Below are 15,449 nucleotides of genomic sequence, written 5' to 3'. Positions count from 1 at the left end.
CTACACGTGTAGGCTACTATACTGGCTTTGTCTCCGTTTCCTCTCCCTTCTGCACTGTGGCTCCACTGCAGTGTTTCTACTCCTAAGTAAGCTGTCTTAAATTACTACTCTTCATACACCACCTGCCCAATGGAAATATATTGTTTTCTCCCAGTGGCCAGAAGAATGTATTTAAACCTTGCATCTTCTCCTCCCTCCCCAATTGTATTCTTTTCTTAAATTCCTCTTCTGATCTCCTCTAAGACAAATGTGCTGCTCCTAGAAGATCTTGGTCATGTCCCTGTGGTTGTTCATACACTTTCTCCATTTGAAAGACTTTTCCTTCTTTTCAAGGTTCTCTTCCTTCATGCAGGGAACTCAGCTCTTAGGCTTCTGTGGCCTAGCATGTCTTTAGGAATCAGTATGACTCTGTGTTACCCTCATTCTTATAAGCAAACCCATGACTGGGACAAGTGTTGTCTTCGTTTTATAGCTATCGACTCAAAGCTCTAAATCAGATATGTAAAAGTGAGGAGTGGCCCCATTATTAAGTCACTACTTTTTATACCCAACAGAGGTACTTCATCATTTTCACCACTAGACTTTTTTTTTTTTTATGGTTTATTTTATTTTTCAGACAGGACAAAGTTCCCAAAGATGTCACCTGTGACCTCATTGTAGGATGTGATGGAGCCTTTTCCACTGTTAGAACTCACCTCATGAAGAAACCCCGCTTTGATTACAGTCAACAATACATTCCTCATGGGTACATGGAGCTGAGTATTCCACCTAAGAATGGGGATGTAAGTCCTTCCCTTTCTTTTCTCCTTCCTACAACTCTCCCCCTCCCATGCCCCATATTAGTAGAGAAGTGTATTCCAGTGCATTTGTTCTCAGCAGCATGTCTTGATCCGTTTTAAGGTCTGCCAAAGTACTATGTATTCAATAATGCATAATAAATTGGATGTACAGGTGTCCTTTTAATAATATCACTCTCACTCCCTTATCTCTCAATATGTTTTCTTGAATATGGAAGAAAGGAAAGAAATTACAACTAGCTTTTTCTATTATATCTTGGGAAAAAATTAAAAAAAAAAAACAAGTTGGGAATTAACTTTGTGTAGTGACAGTCCAGAGTTCTTATACTCATGATTAAATAAAAAAAGTTATTAAATAAAGTGAACACTGAGTTGTTGCAAAGAGACTTGCATTGCATGTTTCTTATTTCCTGGAGTCTGTATTAAACCATACATGGCCGGAGGCAAATACGTAGTATGTGTATTGTGTGTTGAGGAAATTTAAAATACCAACAGAAGAAATCAGGGTCTTGGCTTATAAGTAATAAAAGGTACACAGCATTAGTTAAATACTTGATTTGCATGTAAAACATACATTTTAAGGTACTGATTTAACCTATCCTATTTGAAATTCAAACGTTTAGTCTGTTTGGGATAGCAGTATTATATACCACTTTTATGGGCTTCCCAGGTGACTCAGTGGTAAAGAATCTGCCAATGCAGGAGATACGGGTTTGATCCCTGGGTGGGGAAGATCCTCTGGAGGAGGAAATGACAACCCACTCCAGTATCCTTGACAAGACAATTCTATGGACAGAGGAGCCTGGTGGGCTACAGTCTATGAGGTCGCAAAGAGTCTGACATGACTGAATGACTAACACTTCTAACACCCGGGGAATTAAGTGGGAGCTCATCTTTAAGCAATTTTTTCACAGCAAGCAAACTGTCTTTGCTTAAACTTTATGTTTGGAGAGACTTGCAGTGATCTAAATTGCTGTGGAAACAAGTATAACATAAACAGAGTCATTGTGCCTTATTTGTTAATGCAGATGAGCTGCATTAATTCACTAATTATATATATATATTTTCCCCTGCAGTATGCCATGGAACCTAATTATCTACATATTTGGCCTAGAGATACCTTTATGATGATTGCACTTCCTAACACGGTAGTGTAAAATTTTTTATTAACTGTCATTTTGCCTATATGATTGTTTTTCGTTACTTACTTTTATATGCTATATGCCTGTATGTAGTCAACTTCATCATTGTCTAGTCTGTTTAATAATTATATCTGAAACTTTGGGGATATTGAAGAAAAACCTGAAGGAATACAAGTTATTTACTTTGGAAAGGATATTTAACATATATAAATGACTAATGGGGGGCTGTGTGTGGTGGTACCTGACCTCCACCTCCCCCAAGGCAGTGCAGGAGGAAACTGCCCCCAAATAAAGCCAAAGATATTTAGGTTATATATTAGGAAGTATTTCTCATCCTTTAAGGTCTGTAGGGCATTTGAATATTCATTATCAAAAAGGAGCATGGCTGTTCTTTCATTAGACCTTAGAGACTTTTTTGCTATCAGTCCTGGGTGTTCATTGGAAGGACTGATGTTGAAGCTGAAACTCCAATACTTTGGCCACCTGATATGAAGAGGTGACTCATTGGAAAAGACCCTGATGCTGGGAAAGATTGAAGGCTGGAGGAAAAGGGGACAACAGAGGATGAGATGGTTGGATGGCATCACCAACTCAATGGACATGGGTTTGGTTGGACTCCGGGAGTTGGTGATGGACAGGGAGGCCTGGTGTGCTGAGGTTCATGGGGTTGCAACAAGTTGGACATGACTGAGTGACTGAACTGAACTGAACTGAACTGAACAGAATATATACATATATAGAGATTCCCATGTGGCTCAGTGGTGAAGAATCCAACTGCAGTGCAAGAGATGCGAATTCAATCCCTGGGTCAGGAAGATCCCCTGGGGAAGGAAATGGCAATCCACTCCAGTATTCTTGCCTGGGAAATCTCATGGACAGAGGAACCTGGCAGGCTATAGTCCATGGGGTCACTAAAGACTTGGACATGACTTAGTGACTAAGCAACAACAATCTCTATATATAATATAGACATATATACCTATTTATATTTCTCTGGTTGGTCTTTTATTTACCCTTTTTTTTTTCTTTCTCTTGTCAAGAATCCTGGGGTCCAAGGCCCTAATGTCATAGAGTCTTAAATGGAATAACAGTAAAGAAAAAAAAGAGGAGAATTCAAATCCAATGCACCTATTAATAGTATAAGGAGTGCAGTGTTTGCTTGGTGAAAATATCTGGAGTTTACAGTATAGAAAGTTTCCTAATAACCAAGAAGCAGGGGTGCACCTGGGGACCCCGGACCGAGCTTTTCCTGGGGAGTGAGGGAAGGAAGTGAGGGTGCCTTTCCTGTCTGCTTGGACACTCCTCCCAGAGTCCCCTGAGCCGCAGCAAGCACTCTGAGATTGAGGGATCTATCTTAGGGCAGCATCGCCTGACCCCCAATCTCTCACACACTGTTCCTCTTCTCATCACAGAACAAATCTTTCACGTGTACTTTGTTCATGCCTTTTGAAGAGTTTGAAAAACTGCTAACTGGTAGTGATGTGCTGGACTTCTTCCAGAAGTACTTTCCGGATTCCATCCCTCTAATTGGAAAGTAAGTTTCAAGATGTCCAATTGTGCCTTTTGCCCCCTTGGTTTGAAGTATTCAAAATTCAGATAAAGACTAACGCACCTTATTTCAGCTTTTGTTAAAAATGACCTGTAATGCAGTGACCTGGGCAGGAAGCCTGCATGTGTGCTAATTCACTTCTGTCATGTCTGATTCTGCGATCCCATTGACTGTGGCCCGCCAGGCTCCTCTCTCCACAGGGTTTCTCCAGGCGAGAATACTGGAGTGGGTTGCCATGCCCTCCTCCAGGGGATCTTCCCGAACATGCAGTAACCTGGATGGGAAACCTAGATTACAGCAAAAGTCCAAGAGGATCTTATGCTGCAAACAGGAATTCTGAAAAAACCCAGGCCTGGCCAGTTTCTCTGGGAAAGACAAGCCGCCAGTGTCCATGGGCCTTTTATGTTCTCTGTGCAGGTGCCCGGGCCCCATAGGTCTCGGTGTGAACACAGAGCTTGGCTGTGCTCCCTCCTGCTGGTGGGAACACAAATCTGTATGATGGACCCTCAAGTCTCAGGTCCACCAGTTGCTAACTATATAAGTGTTCCTATGTCTCATACCCTTCACGGTAAAATGCTGATGATGGTTGTACCTGCCCCAAAGGGTTGTTGTGCGGAGTAAAGGGAATAATGCCTATAAACCATTCAGCACAGGGCCAGGCATGTATAAATGTTCCCAAACTGATAGCTAATTGTCCCAGCTGCCTGGTTTCTGAGTCTTAGCTCCTCTGGCCCATTTCAACATCACCACCACATGGACCTTGTCATTTGGTCTCACTCAGTGCCTCTCTCTCCTGTCCCTCTGTCCTAGAACCTAACTCACATTCCACCTCCACTGACATCTTCATGAAGGCAGCACAATGCTGCAGAAAGAGCAAGGTTTTAACACTACTCTTGTCCCTGACTTCCTTGGGGCTCAGATTTTTCATCACTAAAATAGACATCAGGATACCTTACTTTTAGGGCAATTTTGAAAATTAAATGAGTTAATTATGTAAAAGGGATATCCCACTGCCAAGTCATAGCAGATCTTTTGAAAATTGTCAGTTCTCATCCTTTTCTGCATATCAATTCCATTGCTATGTTGGTTTCTCCTTCTCTGGCATTGAAGGGAAATCTCTGCATGCCAAAATTTAGCCCTTAGATACTTTTGGAACTTGTTCTGTGGCTATTTCTTGGCTCTCTCACTAGATGTAAGGTCATCTAGTGTATGTACACAGGATTCCCAGATGGCTCAGTGGTAAGGAATCCACCTATCAATGCAGGAGATGCAAGAGACATGGGTTTAATCACTGGGTCGGGAAGATCCCCTGGAGGAGGAAATGGCAACCCACTCCAGTATTCTTGCCTGGAAAATTCCACAGACAGAAGAGTCTGGCAGGCTACAGTCCATAGAGTCACAAAGAGTCAGACATGGCTGAGCAAGTGCACATGATAAATGTAGTTAGTACTTCTCTACCTGTAGCGCCCACAAAACCTCTGTAGATGCTTGAGTGATACTAGCTTGATTCCAATTGTTCATTTACAGATACACATGGACTCACTTAACTTAATTTTGGTTTGTTGGGTGTTAATGAAATACACAACTGCATCTCATTTTTTTCCAAGGAAACCTGAAACATACCAACGTAGCTGAAAATTGTGTGATTTATGTGCTAGATAACGAAAGGTTCCTGACATATAACACAGGCATATTTCAAATTATTCAAATTCAGCTACTCTTGTTCTTTTTGGATGATTAACATTGTTTCAAATTAAGAATGTAGTTAGAACAATGGAATTTGGGGACTAGAAGAAACTTCAGCTCTCTCGCTCCTGTCTTCTTCCTGGCATTCTCATGTATATTTCAATGAAATATTATGTTGACAAAGCCAGTAAATCTGAGAGAATTATGCAGTATTTAATACCCAGCTTAACATTTTTACATTTTGGTTGTTTTCTTCCGAAGGCAAGCCCTGGTACAAGATTTCTTTCTGTTGCCCGCCCAGGCCATGATATCCGTTAAGTGCTCTGCTTTTCACTTTAAATCACACTGTTTGTTGATGGGAGATGCTGCCCATGCCATAGTGCCCTTTTTTGGGCAAGGAATGAATGCGGTAAGTTCTTTTTCAGTAGGTAAGTCCCTCAAACTTTTCTGGGCCCATCTCAACTAAAATAGCTTAAGGAAAAAAGAAAAGGTTAAAACTATCCCCACATAATCTCTGTGAAAGCAATCAATTCAACAACCCCACCAGCTATTTAACTAGATTGATCTCTGTGTGTAGTCAATTCTTGGATTCTTGATCCAGACATTTAATGCATAAAAAAGCATAAAGCATAAGATAGTTTTCTGTTCAGTTAGAAAATGTATTGATAATTTGAAATTTAGGAACTTGACTGTCAGAAATTCAAGGCTTAATTTTTAAAAGTATTTATTTCTTTGGCTGTGCCAGGTCTTAGTTGTGAAATGCAAATTCTCAGTCACGGCATGGCATGTGAGATCTAGTTTCCTAAACAGGGATCGAACCCAAGCCTGGGAGCACGTTGGGAGCATGGAGTCTTAGCCACTGGACCACGGAAGTCTCCAAGACTTCATTTTTAAAGTATATTTTTTTTCTTGAAATTATAATGTTAGTATCAAAAAAGAAAAATATCCCAGGGGCATCCCTGATGGTCCAGTGGTTAAGACTCCACCTTCCAATGCAGAGGGGGCATGGGCTTGATCCCTGGTCCAAGAACTAAGGTCCCACAAACCATGAGGTGCAGCCAAAAATTAAAAAAGAAGACAGAAAAATATCCCAAATTATCTTTTCTTTCTTCTTATGCTTTTTCATCCCACAGGAAAGGAAAACACAATTAATAGAGTTAAATAAAATGATAAAACGGACTAGACGTTGAATACTATTGCTTTCATGGAAATTTTACCATTCTGGCTAGAACAATGTATCAGAAAAGGAATACTGTTCAAATGTTGAATGTTAATTTTAAGGAATTCCAAAATAATTGTCTAGACAAACAATCATTTTATGCGCATGTGTGTTTGATTACTAATATTATAGTTTTATAACCATAGTCTTATATTGCTTTGGTTTATGGAATATATTCCAAGAATAAATAACTTGTGAATGTAATCAATTATATTCTCATCTAATTAGTGGTAAATATTTTGTTTTACAAAACATAATGGGAGGTGGGATCAAGTTAGAGTAGGAGGACCCTGAGCTTACTTCCTCCCTTGGGCAGTGACTGCCATTGAGCCAAGGAGAAGCCCTGGCTGCACCTGAATCTGGCTTTAGTCCCTCTGAAACCAGTCCTGTCTCTCACCAAGGAGGTGGTGGCCAGCACACCCAAGGGGAAAGTATGGCCCATGCTCACTTTAGATATACTCTCCCACCAAAGTCACTAGGCACATGCAGACTGAATAGGACATCACAGAACATACCTTCAAGACCAGGACATGTAACTTTCACATAATTTCATAGAGATGGTGAAAGCTGGAGAAGACTCTTGAGAGTCCCTGGGACAACAAGGAGATCCAACCAGTCAATTCTAAAGAAAATCAACCCTGAATATTCATTGGAAGGACTGATGTTGAAATTGAAGTTCCGATACTTTGGCCACCTGATGTGAAGAACTGACTCATTGGAAAAGACCCTGATCCTCAGACAGATTGAGGGTGGGAGGAGAAGTGGGCGACAGAGGATGAGATAATTGGATGGCATCATCAACTCAATGGACATGAGTTTGAGCAAACTCCGGGAGATAGTGAAAGACAGGGAAGGATATTGTTACAGTCCATGGGGTCGCAAAGAGTGAAACACGACTGAACAACAACAAGAGAAAGTTAAACAAAATTGTAGGAAACCGTCAACAAATGGAAAATGCAACCTACTGAATGGGAGACCTTAATCAAATCCAAAAAGAACAAAATTAGCTGCATTTGAATAACTTGGTCTTTGCAAATGTAATGTCTGATAAAGGGTTGATATCCAAAAATATATTAAACTCATATAACTCAATGTCAAGGAAACAAACAACTGGATCTCAAAAGTGGGCAGAAGAACTGAATAGGAATTTTTCCAGAGAAGGCATACAGATAGCCACAGGCATATGAAAAAATGTTCATCATCACATTTGCATTAGGGAAATGCAAATCAAAACCACCATGAGATATCACCTCATATTTGCTAGAATGGCTATCATTAAAAAGACAACAACAAACATGTGTGTCAAGGATATAGAGAAAAGGGAATTCTAGTACCCTGTTTGTGGGAATGTAAATTGGTGCAACTACTATGGCAAACAGTATGGAGGTTCCTCAAAACATTAAAACCTGAACTACCACACGTTCCAGTATATATATCCAAAGAAAATGAAAATGGTATATATCCAAAGAAAATGAAAATGCTACTTCGAAAAGATATATGCCACCCCATGTTCATAGCAGCATTATTTACAGTAGCCAAGATGTGGAAACAATCAAAGTATCCATTAACAAATGAATGGATAAAAAAGTAGTGGTATGTATATACGATGGAGTATTCAGTTCACTTCAGTTCAGTTCAGTCACTCAGGCATGTCCGACTCTTTGCAACCCCATGAATCACAGCGTGCTAGGCCTCCCTGTCCATCACCAACTCCCGGAATTTACTCAAACCCATGTCCGTCGAGTCGGTGATGCCATCCAGCCATCTCATCCTCTGTTGTCCCCTTCTCCTCCTGCCCCCGATCCCTCCAAGCATCAGGGTCTTTTCCAATGAGTCAGCTCTTCGCATCAGGTGGCCAAAGTACTGGAGTTTCAGCTTCAGCATCAGTCCTTCCAATGAACACCCAGGACTGATCTCCTTTAGGATGGACTGGTTGGATCTCCTTGCTGTCCAAGGGACTCTCAAGAGTCTTCTCCAACACCACAGTTCAAAAATATCAATTTTTCAAGGCTCAGCTTTCTTCACAGTCCAACTCTCACATCCATACATGACCACTGGAAAAACCATAGCCTTGACCAGATGGACCTTTGTTGGCGAAGTAATGGCTCTGCTTTTTAATATGCTAATTAGGTTGGTCATAACTTTCCTTCCAAGGAGTAAGCATCTTTTAATTTCATGGCTGCAGTCACCATCTGCAGTGATTTTGGAGCCCCAAAACATAAAGTCAGCCACTGTTTCCACTGTCTCCCCATCTATTTCCCATGAAGTGATGGGACTGGATGCCATGATCTTAGTTTTCTGAATGTTGAGTTTTAAGCCAACTTTTTCGCTCTCCTCTTTCACTTTCATCAAGAGGCTTTTTAGTTCATCTTCACTTTCTGCCATAAGGGTGGTGTCATCTGCATATCTGAGGTTATTGATATTTCTCCCGGCAATCTTGATTCCAGCTTGTGCCTCCTCCAGCCCAGCGTTTCTCATGGTGTACCCTGCATATAAGTTAAATAAGCAGGGTGACAATATACAGCCTTGACATACTCCTTTTCCTATTTGGAACCAGTCTGTTGTTCCATGTCCAGTTCTAATTCTTGCTTCCTGACCTGCCAACCATAAGAGAGAACGAAAATTTGCCACTTGCAACAACATGGATGAACCTGTATAGTATTATGGTTAGTGAAATAAGTCAGACAAAGAAAGACAAATTCTGTTTGTTTTCATTTATATGTGGAATCTAAAATATAAAGCAAATAAACGAATATGACAAAACAAACAGATTCACAGATACAGAGAACAAACTAGTGGTTACCAGTGGGTAGAAGGGGAGTGGGAGAGGCAAGAAAGAAAAAGGGGATACAAACTGTACAAACTGTAATATACAGTACATAGTATATAGTACATAGTATATAGCCTATATTTTATAACTTTGTATGGATATAATCTATAAAAATATCAAATCACTAAGTTGTATATCTGAAACAAATAAAATATTGTAAGTCAGCTATACTCCAACTTTTTTAAAATTAAAAAACACATCAATTTTAGCTCGGATACATGTGTGGACTCTGGCATTAGAACTCCTTTGTTCAAAGCCTAGCTTCATGATTATTAGAATATGTTCCCACACAACTAATTTTACTTCTTATCTGTAAAATTCAGAACTTTTATTTTTAATACTTTTTGCTTTATTATTTCTTGTTTTTTTTTTAAACAAGTTTTTTTGGGGGGGGCAATAATTGCTTCTAATCAGCCATAATTACATACATATTCCTTTCTTCTTGAGCCTCCCTCCCCCCAAAGTTCAGATTTTAATAGGACCTATCTCATAGGAATTCTCCAGGAATAAATGAATTAATTAAAGAATTTAAGAGTATTATCTCATCACTATATTATATCTCTTATCTCTATATTCCTATAGCATTAACAGCCTATATAATCGACAAATTTATTTGCCTCAGGTATAATACTGATATGCATAACTAATATAGAAATATTTTATTTCTTAACCTTTACATATTTCTATATGATCTTAAAACCATAGTTTGATTTCCTAGAATGCAGGAAACATAGCTTTCTATTTTCTTCTCCCTACTGCACTTAGCAGAGTACCTTACTAATTTTGTGGATTTGTTGATTAGAAATTTACTTTAATTTTGACTTATGGGAAATGAGTTCATATGCAAGTTCTATGCTGTCATTAAATTGCTCTAAATGTGAATCTTAATTCCCTAAATAGTTTAAATATTATTCTAATGCTCATGGTAGAACAATATAATTGTTTTTGCTTCTTTAAGAAGCAATAGAATTGTCAAAATTACAAGTTAATCTAAAATTTTGATATTCTAAATTTATATCTATATCTACATATACTACCACACAATTGCACTCATCTCACATGCTAGCAAAGTAATGCTAAAAATCCTCCAAGCCAGGCTTCAACAGTACGTGAACCATGAACTTCCAACTGGATTTAGAAAAGGCAGAGGAACCAGAAATCAAATTGCCAACATCTGCTGGATCTTTGAAAAAGCAAAAGAGTTCCAGAAAACATCTACTTCTGCTTTATTGATTATGCCAAAGCCTTTGACTGTGTGGATCACAATAAACTGTGGAAAATTCTTAAAGAGATGGGAATACCAGACCACCTGACCTGCCTCTTGAGAAATCTGTATGCAGGTCAAGAAGAAAGAGTTAGAACTGGACATGAAACAACATGGTTCCAAGTTGGGAAAGGAGTATGTCAAGGCTGTATATTGTCACCCTGCTTATTTAACTTATATGCAGAGTACATCATGAGAAATGCTGGGCTGAATGAAGCACAAGCTGAAATCAAGATTGCCAGGAGAAATATCAATAACCTCAGATATGCAGATGATACCACCCTTATGGCAGAAAGCAAAGAAGAACTAAAGAGCCTGTTGATGAAAATGAAAGAGGAGAGTGAAAAAGTTGGCTTAAAACTCAACATTCAGTAAACTAAGATCATGGCATCCAGTCCCATCACTTCATGGCAAATAAATGGAGAAAGAGTGAGAGACTGTTTTTTTGGACTCCAAAATCACTGAAGATAGTGACTGCAGTCATGATTTTAAAAGACACTTGCTACTTGGAAGAAAAGCTATGACCAACCTAGACAACTTTCTAAAAAAGCAGAGACATTACTTTACGAACAAAGGTCCGTCTAATCAAAGCTATGGTTTTTCCAGCAGTCATGTATGGATCTGAGAGTAGGACTATAAAGAAAGCTGAGAGCTGAAGAATTGATGTTTTTGAGCTGTGGTGTTGGAGAAGACTCTTGAGAGTCCCTTGGACAGCAAGGAGATCCATCCAGTTCATCCTAAAGGAAATCAGTCCTGAATATTCATTGGAAGGACTGATGCTGAAGCTGAAGTTCCAGTACTTTGGCCACTGGAGGCGAAAAACTGACTCATTGGAAAAGACCCTGGTACTGGGAAAGATTGAAGGCAGGAGGAGACGAGGACTACAGAGGATGAGATGGTTGGATGGCATCACCGGCTCGATGGGAGTGAGTTTGAGTAAACTCTGAGTGTTGGTGATGAACAGGGAGGCCTGGCATGCTGCAGTCCATGGGGTCACAAAGAGTCAGACATGACTGAGAGACTGAACTGAACTGAACTGATATATATAAATGAATAAATTGGGCAAAGACAAAACCATCAAACATGCAGTTAATGGCATTTTTAATCAGAATTCAATACCAAGTGTGATTATTCAGCTGTTACATACTAGTTTAGCATACAAATATCCTGTGAGTTATCCCACCAGTGAAAATTCTATTCAAAATTGCTAAAAGAAGCATTTATTATTTCCAGTTTATTTTTTCCCATTTTTTCTTGTTTTAGGGCTTTGAAGACTGCTTGGTATTTGATGAATTAATGGATAAATTCAATAATGACCTTAGTAAGTAAAGTTTCTCAATGGGACATGGATTAGTCTTGCTGATTAATTGTACACCTATTTCTGATCGTGGAAGATTTCAAATCATGAATTAGATTCCCTAATCAGAATTATAATTTTTTCTTTTAATGCTCTATGCCACTGTTGTTGCTCATTGCAGACAAGAAACACCCAGAGAGGAAAAGATAGTTTCTTTTAAGTTTTTTTTTTTTCTTTTAAGTTTTTACATGGAGGTCTGTACCAAGAAAAAAAGCTCTGAGTACCAAAGTTTGGTGAAGGTATACTCCTTTCTGGGCTTCCCTGATGGCTCAGATGGCAAAAAATCCACCTGCAATGCAGGAGACCCTGGTTTGATCCCTGGGTCAGGAAGATCCTGGAGAAGGGAATGGCTACTCACTCCAGCATTCTTGCCTGGAGAGCTCTATGGAGAGAAGAGCCTGGCAAGGCTACTGTCCATGGGGTCACACACAACTGAAACTACCTAGCACACACACACACACCCTTATCTCCCTCTCAGTCTAGTTAATGCCCATGCCTATATCCCCTACAACTTGCCCTCAGAACACCTTTGGAAGCTCCAGTATTTTTTTGTTTTTTGCTTTGTCAAAGTTTGCATACAATACTTCCATTTGCCTTTTGATTAAAATGAATTTCACAAATAATTTTACAAGTATTGAAGTTTTAAATTTTTATATATAACTCTGAAAATAAGTTAAATGTACATAATTTTCATCTGTAAAAGAAATTAAAAACAATAGAACTGGATAACTTTTACTGCTTTTCAGCTTCACGTGCTCTCAAAGGTCACCTCTGAAATTAAACCTGTGGCAGATAAGAGACTACTTAGAGAACCATTTTTAACCACACCCATATTCTAGCCTTTTTTCTTTTAATTTCTTTTTTTATTAGAGGATCGTTGCTTTACAGAACTCTGTTGTTTTCTGTCAAACCTCAGCATGAATCAGCCATAGGTATACATATCTCCCCTCCCTTTTGGGCCTCCCTCCCATCTCCCTCCCCATTCCACCCCTCTGGGTTGATACAGAGCCCCTGTTTGAGTTTCCTGAGCCACACGGCAAATTCCCACTGGCTGTCTATTTTATATATGATAATGTAAGTTTCCATGTTATTCTTTCCATACATCTCACCCTCTCCTCCCCTCTCCCCATGTCCATAAGTCTATTCTCCATGTCTGTTTCTCCACTGCTGTCCTGTTAATAAATTCTTCAGTACCATTTTTCTAGATTCTGTGTATATGTTAGAATACGATATTTATTTCCCTTTCTGACTCACTTCACTCTGTATAATAGGTTCCAGGTTCATCCACCTCATCAGAACTGACTCAAATATGTTCCTTTTTATGACTGAGTAATACCCCATTGTGTATATGTACCACAAGTTCTTTATCCATTCATCTGTCAATGGACATCTAGGTTGCTTCCATGTTCTGGCTATTGTAAATGGTGCTGCACTGAACAATGGGATACATGTGTCTTTTCCGATTTTGGTTTCCTCAGGGTATTTGCCTAGGGGTGGGATTGCTGGATCATAAGGTGGTTTTCTCCTAGTTTTTTTAAAGCAATCTCCATACTGTCTTCCATAGTGCCTGTATCAATTTACATTCCCACCAACAGTGCAAAAGTATTCTCTTTTCTCCACACCCTCTCCAGCATTTAATGTTTGTAGACTTTGATGATGGCCATTCTGACTGGAGTGATGTGATACCTCATTGTAGCTTTGCTTTGCATTTATCTAATAGTAAGTGATGTTGAGCATCTTTTCATGTGTTTGTTTGTCATCTATATGTCTTCTTTGGAAAAATGTCTGTTTAGGTCTTTCTCCCACTTTTTGATTGGGTTGTTTGTTTTTCTGGCATTGAGTTGTATGAGTTGCTTGTATATTTTGGAAATTAATCCTTTGTCAGTTGTTTCATTTGCTATTTATTATTTTCTCTCATTTGGAGGGTTATCTTTTCACCTTGCTTATGGTTTCCTTTGCTTTGCAAAAGCCTTGAAGTTTAATCAGGTCCCACTTGTTTACTTTTTTTTTTTAATTTCCACTACTCTAGAAGGTGGGTCATAGAGGATCTTGCTTTGATTTATATCATCAGGTGTTCTGCCTATGTTTTCCTCTAAGAGTTCTGTAGTTTCTGGTCTTACATTTAGGTCTTTAATCCATTTTGAGTTTACCTTTGTGTTTGGTGTTAGGAAGTTTCCTAATTTCATTCTTTTACATGTATCTGTCCAGTTTTCCCAGAACCATTTACTGAAGAGGCTGTCTTTGCCCCATTGTATATTCTTGCCTCCTTTGTCAAAAATAAGGTACCCACAGGTGCATGGGTTTATTTCTTGCTTTTATATCTTGTTCCATTGATCTATGTTTCTGTTTTTGTGCCAGTACCATACTGTCTTGATGATGGTAGCTTTGCAGTATAATCTGAAGTCAGGAAGGTTGATTCCTCCAGCTCCATTCTTTTTTCTCAAGACTGCTTTGGCTATTCAGGGTTTTTTGTGTTTCCATATGAATTGTGAAATTTTTTGTTCTAGTTTGGTGAAAAATGTCATTGGTAATTTGGTAGGAATCAGATTGAATCTGTAGATTGAATTTGGTGGTATCATCATTTTCACAATATTTATTCTTCCTACCCAGGAACATGGAATATCTCTGCATCTGTATATGTCCCCTTTTATTTCTTTCATTAGTGTCTTATAATTTTCTGTGTACAGTTCTTTTGTCTCCTTAGGTAAGTTTATTCCTAGATATTTAATTCTTTAAGTTGCAGTGGTGAATGGGGTTGATTCCTTAATTTCTCTTTCTGATTTTTCATTGTTAGTATATAGAAACATAAATGATTTCTGTGTGTTGATTTTGTATCCTGCAACTTTGCTAAATTCACTGATTAGCTCTAGTAATTTTCTGATACTATCTTTAGGGTTTTCTGTGTACAGCATCATGTCATCTGCAAACAGTGAGAGCTTTACTTCTTTTCCAATCTGAATTCCTTTTATTTCTTTTTCTTCTCTGATGGAGGTAGCTACGACTTCCAGAACTATGTTGAATAATAGCAGTGAGAGTGGACACCCTTGTCTTGTTCCTGATCTTAGGGGAAATGCTTTCAGTTTTTCACCATTGAGAATAATTTTTGCTGTAGATTTATCATATATGGCCTTTACTATGTTGAGTAGTAGGTTGCTTCTATGCGCATTTTTTGAAGAGTTTTAATCAGAAATGCATGCTGAATTTTGTCAAAGTCTTTCTTCTGCATCTCTTGAGATTATCATATAGTTTTTATCTTTCAATTTGTTAACATGGTATACCACATGGATTGATTTGCATATATTGAAGAATCCTTGCATCCCTGGAATAAACCCAACTTGATCATGGTGTATGAGCTTTTTGATGTGTTGCTAAATTCTGTTTGCTAAAATTTTGTTGAGGATTTTTTTTATGTATGTTCATCAGTGATATTGGCCTGTAGTTTTCTTTTTGTGTGTTGTCTTTGTCTGATTTCAGTATTTTTCTTTTAATTTCTTTAAATTAAAAGGTGGTGGTGATGAGGGTGATGGTGGCCTCGTGGAATGAGTTTGGAAGTGTTCCTCCCTCTGCAATTTTTGGAAAGAGTTTTAGAAGGGTAGGCATTAGAT

At 38.7% G+C, this 15,449-nt stretch overlaps 1 protein-coding gene across 1 annotated transcript in view; it reads left to right on the top strand.

The window, feature by feature from the left end:
• The window catches only part of KMO (kynurenine 3-monooxygenase), a 68,014-nt gene that overhangs the window by 38,450 nt on the left and 14,115 nt on the right, over positions 1-15,449 (top strand). Inside the window, 5 exon segments of the mRNA XM_061160264.1 lie at positions 617-782; positions 1,874-1,945; positions 3,352-3,473; positions 5,436-5,583; positions 11,751-11,808. Coding sequence (XP_061016247.1) covers positions 617-782; positions 1,874-1,945; positions 3,352-3,473; positions 5,436-5,583; positions 11,751-11,808 — 566 coding nt within the window.

This window comes from Dama dama, chromosome 14 (genome assembly GCF_033118175.1).
Source record: "Dama dama isolate Ldn47 chromosome 14, ASM3311817v1, whole genome shotgun sequence".
Classification (NCBI taxonomy): domain Eukaryota; kingdom Metazoa; phylum Chordata; class Mammalia; order Artiodactyla; family Cervidae; genus Dama; species Dama dama.
Note: the sequence above shows the minus strand (reverse complement) of the source record. Positions and strands in the feature narration are given on the sequence as shown.